The sequence below is a fragment of the Acanthisitta chloris genome, unplaced genomic scaffold, assembly GCF_000695815.1.
Source record: "Acanthisitta chloris isolate BGI_N310 unplaced genomic scaffold, ASM69581v1 scaffold14458, whole genome shotgun sequence".
Lineage (NCBI taxonomy): Eukaryota > Metazoa > Chordata > Aves > Passeriformes > Acanthisittidae > Acanthisitta > Acanthisitta chloris.
In genome coordinates this window covers 18,830-22,314 of record NW_008687678.1, presented here as the reverse complement: position 1 = coordinate 22,314, position 3,485 = coordinate 18,830, and the positions used below count along the sequence as shown (strand labels likewise).

At 43.5% G+C, this 3,485-nt stretch overlaps 1 protein-coding gene across 1 annotated transcript in view; it reads right to left on the bottom strand.

Annotated features, from left to right (window-relative positions):
- Nucleotides 1-514: 514 nt before the first annotated feature.
- MME (membrane metallo-endopeptidase) overlaps nucleotides 515-3,485 on the bottom strand; it is a gene marked incomplete at its 3' end in the record, with an annotated part of 19,024 nt that continues 16,053 nt past the window's right edge. The window contains exons 10-14 of the mRNA XM_009080712.1: nucleotides 3,164-3,300; nucleotides 2,970-3,063; nucleotides 1,877-2,005; nucleotides 1,099-1,197; nucleotides 515-595 (exon numbers count right to left, since the gene is read on the bottom strand). Coding sequence (XP_009078960.1) covers nucleotides 515-595; nucleotides 1,099-1,197; nucleotides 1,877-2,005; nucleotides 2,970-3,063; nucleotides 3,164-3,300 — 540 coding nt within the window. The remainder of the gene's footprint in view (nucleotides 596-1,098; nucleotides 1,198-1,876; nucleotides 2,006-2,969; nucleotides 3,064-3,163; nucleotides 3,301-3,485) is intronic.

Here is a 3,485-nt window from a genome sequence, read left to right as displayed (position 1 = left end):
TATATATATATATATCTTAGCAGCTGGATATTTTTCCCAGTGATCTTTATTCCCTCTTTATATACATATTTTGAGTGGAGTTCAGCAATTGTTGGTTTTGACACTAACCCCTGGGAGCTGCCTGCATGAAACCAGTAGCTCCCAGTTTGGTAAGCTGCAGTTCAGCCTTAGAAAGAACACACAGCTAAGTTCTGTGTCCTTGCAGACACTTCAGGGCTGGGCCACTCCCTGGCAGATGTAATACTGCACTGAACACCACTGGCTCCATGTTTTATTCTAGCATAATTCCTTTAGAATGCATACATTCCCCTGGAATACCATCAAATACTGGTCACCATCTATGCTGGACCAGCTGTACCATCCTGCCTGTTACTACATCCTTACTCACACCTGGGCAGATGAGCAGTAAATTACTCTGTGCAGGTGCACATGGTTCAGCTTGGCTAGGAAGGCAAATTCACATTCTTTTCTCGTAAGATCCTTTCCTAATTCTCTGCTTAGTGTGCAAACTTACCTCCTGGTACTCACTGTTGAGCTTGTTGTCATCTGTCACGATCTCATCGGGATAACCAATCCTCTCCCTAATTGCTGTTGCCTAGGGACAAGAGAATTTGATATCCATAACAAATCCAGCCATGCTTTTAATTCAGTCATAAATTATATACTAAAGGCAATATGGAAGCTACAGCAGAAACCACAGGATGTTAATTATACACGGTTTCCTTACATTTTTTATTCATTGAAGCTCTGGTTTATGGGTTTTATCCCATTGCTCTAATAGCTGGTCAAACCAGCAGACATCATTCCTTCTCATGTTCAATAGTGCTTCCCTGTAGATACTCATTATCCAGCCCCTTAATCACTGATTTGCCTGAAAGGTCTTAATCTTGTATGCAGATTCCTGTTATTTTGTGTGCTTATCTCCAGAGGCTCCTTCCCATGGAGTCTGTAAGCTGCTGTGCCTACATAAACAAATGTATGTGCATTTGTGTGGATAAAATAGTGAGAGAAGCCACTGCCTTATTTTTGTCAGGACAAACAACTGAAACACTGATTTGTATAGAAATACACACTGCCAGTGCTTAAGACAGAACTTACTTTCTGTTCTGCTCTCTTTTTGGTCTCTGCATCCATCCAGGGCAGCTCATCTAAGGTCTGTATAAACACCTCTCGTATGTCTGCAATCATTTCCTCCACCTGGCAAAAAACAGCACAGAGTTACAAAACCACAGAAAAGGATGTTCCTTTTCCACAGCCACAGTTAGTTCATTGCAGACTCCTTTTCCCTGCGCTGACTGTCTGAGTGTGTGCTCACACACCAAACCTGCAGCTCAAAAAGCATATTTAGCCTGTCCCAGGGAAGGGAAGGGAATGGACATGAGCTCACAAGGCAATGCAAGTTAGTCATTCAGGTGACAAAAACCTGACAGGCATCCCCTGTGAGATGTTGTATGTCTGACTGAATTTGCTGATTGCTGTCTAGGGTTAAACCATGACACTTGTGTATATGGCAACCTCTAAATGAGCTGTCTCACACCTGCATTCCAGGGGTGGTAGGAGGCAACTAAGGCTTCACTCCAGGTTCACTGTGTGACTGAAGGCAAACAGAAATCACTAGTTGCCCCTGTGCCCCATGATGGCAGGATGTGATCCAGTGCTTGTCCCTCCAGGTGTCCTCACCTTTGACATGTTACTTTAATAACAACTTTGATTTTCAAAACTTTATAACAATAGTTACTAACACTCCAACAAACACGTAGAAACCACTTTGATGACACTGTAACAAACAGTGTGATCAAAGCTGTGTGAAGTGCATGGTGATGGTTGTGTTAACTATGGTGGTTAGAAGGCACACAGATTTTACTCAAGGCTTTACCACATGCTTGCTGTCCCCAGCAAACGCCTCCTCCACATAGAGCCTTCCCACCGCGTTCTCCATGTTGCCGTTGACATAGTTGGCGCAGCGACGCCAAACAGCAGTTTCTGATGTTGTGCCATAAAGTGCCTGTGGAACACAAGCAGCAGGTCAAACAGGGATGTCAAGATCCCCGCAGGTGAAGCAGAATGCTGACTGACTGGTGTGTGTGTGTCAGGAGACTCTCGACCTTAAATACACACATTGAATTCATACCAGTGTTTAGGGCAGTTAGGTGGATTCACTCTGTACTGGGAACATCAGCCCTAGGCTGGGGAAAGATGAGGAGCATTAACAAAATTCTTTATCCTTTCAACACATGAAAGGTAGAAGAAAACTACTCAAAAAGCTAAGATATGAGAGGTTGAAGAGGAATACTCTGACACAAAGCTTTCACTGGTCCAGGGATCTGCACTGCAGTTCCAGCTCTGACAGGGCTGTTGTGATTAAGCAGCAAATGAATTTCTGCAGTGCTAAGTCTGTGTTTTCCACCCAAGCAGCAGATTCTGTTGGAGCCTCCCACCTTTGGGACCTCACAAAGTAGAATCTCCTTTACTCCATGTGATGTTGCTACAAGGTGTGCAAGGGTTTTGACATGATAACGTGAGCATGTGATAAAGCTGAGTGATAACACAGTGATATGACACCTGAATGCAAGGAGTATGGCACAGTGACATTACAGGGAAACTCTCTGCAATAAGGTTTATATTCCCTACCAAAGCAGCTGCCCATCTCTTGTGAGGTCCAGATCAGACCTGTAATTGTTTAAATAAAGAGTCCCAAATAAATGAGTCTGTTCTGGTATCAAAATGGGGATTCATTTAGACTCAGAGAAACCACAGACCAGGGCACTGCTCTCAAATCCACTCAGCTATCAGGCATGTGTCCCATAAATTATGGATACACTCCAGCAGGGGCTCAGCATGCACATCTGGCTTTTGTGTGCAAAATCCAAAGTCCATTAAATATTTATGTACTACATCTACATAAAAAATTAGCCTTTGTGGTTCACCAAAGTCATCTTCCCAACTCAAAGAGAGATGAGTTTCTGCACCTTACGGAAAGCATTCCTTGTGTCCTTGTAGTCCCTGCTGAGGCTGTTGACAAGGTCCATCACAAATCGCCAGGTCATGTAATTCTGAAGGTCTCTGTTTAGCAAAACAACACCACCAAGCTCAGAATCTTTCGAGGCTTTTTTAAGTGCACTGGAAGGAAAATGCAAATGGCAAGAATAGCTGAGACACCTACCTGGGGGTGTATTTGATGAGGATAGAGCTCAGCTTGAGCAGGTAGTCAGGATCGTAGACAATGACGTGTTCGGTGCTGTCCACATTGATTTGGACAGTTGACATTATTGCGTTGATGAATTCTGCCCAATCAAATGTCTGCAAAATGAATATGCATTGTTTATGATTCAGTCATATACAATCAGCACTTAGCTGCTTTTTCCAGGTTAAATATGTCTGCATGACACAAATGCTCTGCCTTTAGTTTCCCTAACAGCTGCACTACTTGTAAATGGGATCATCATAACAACAACTGGTCTGGGATCACTTACAGCCTCTGAGCT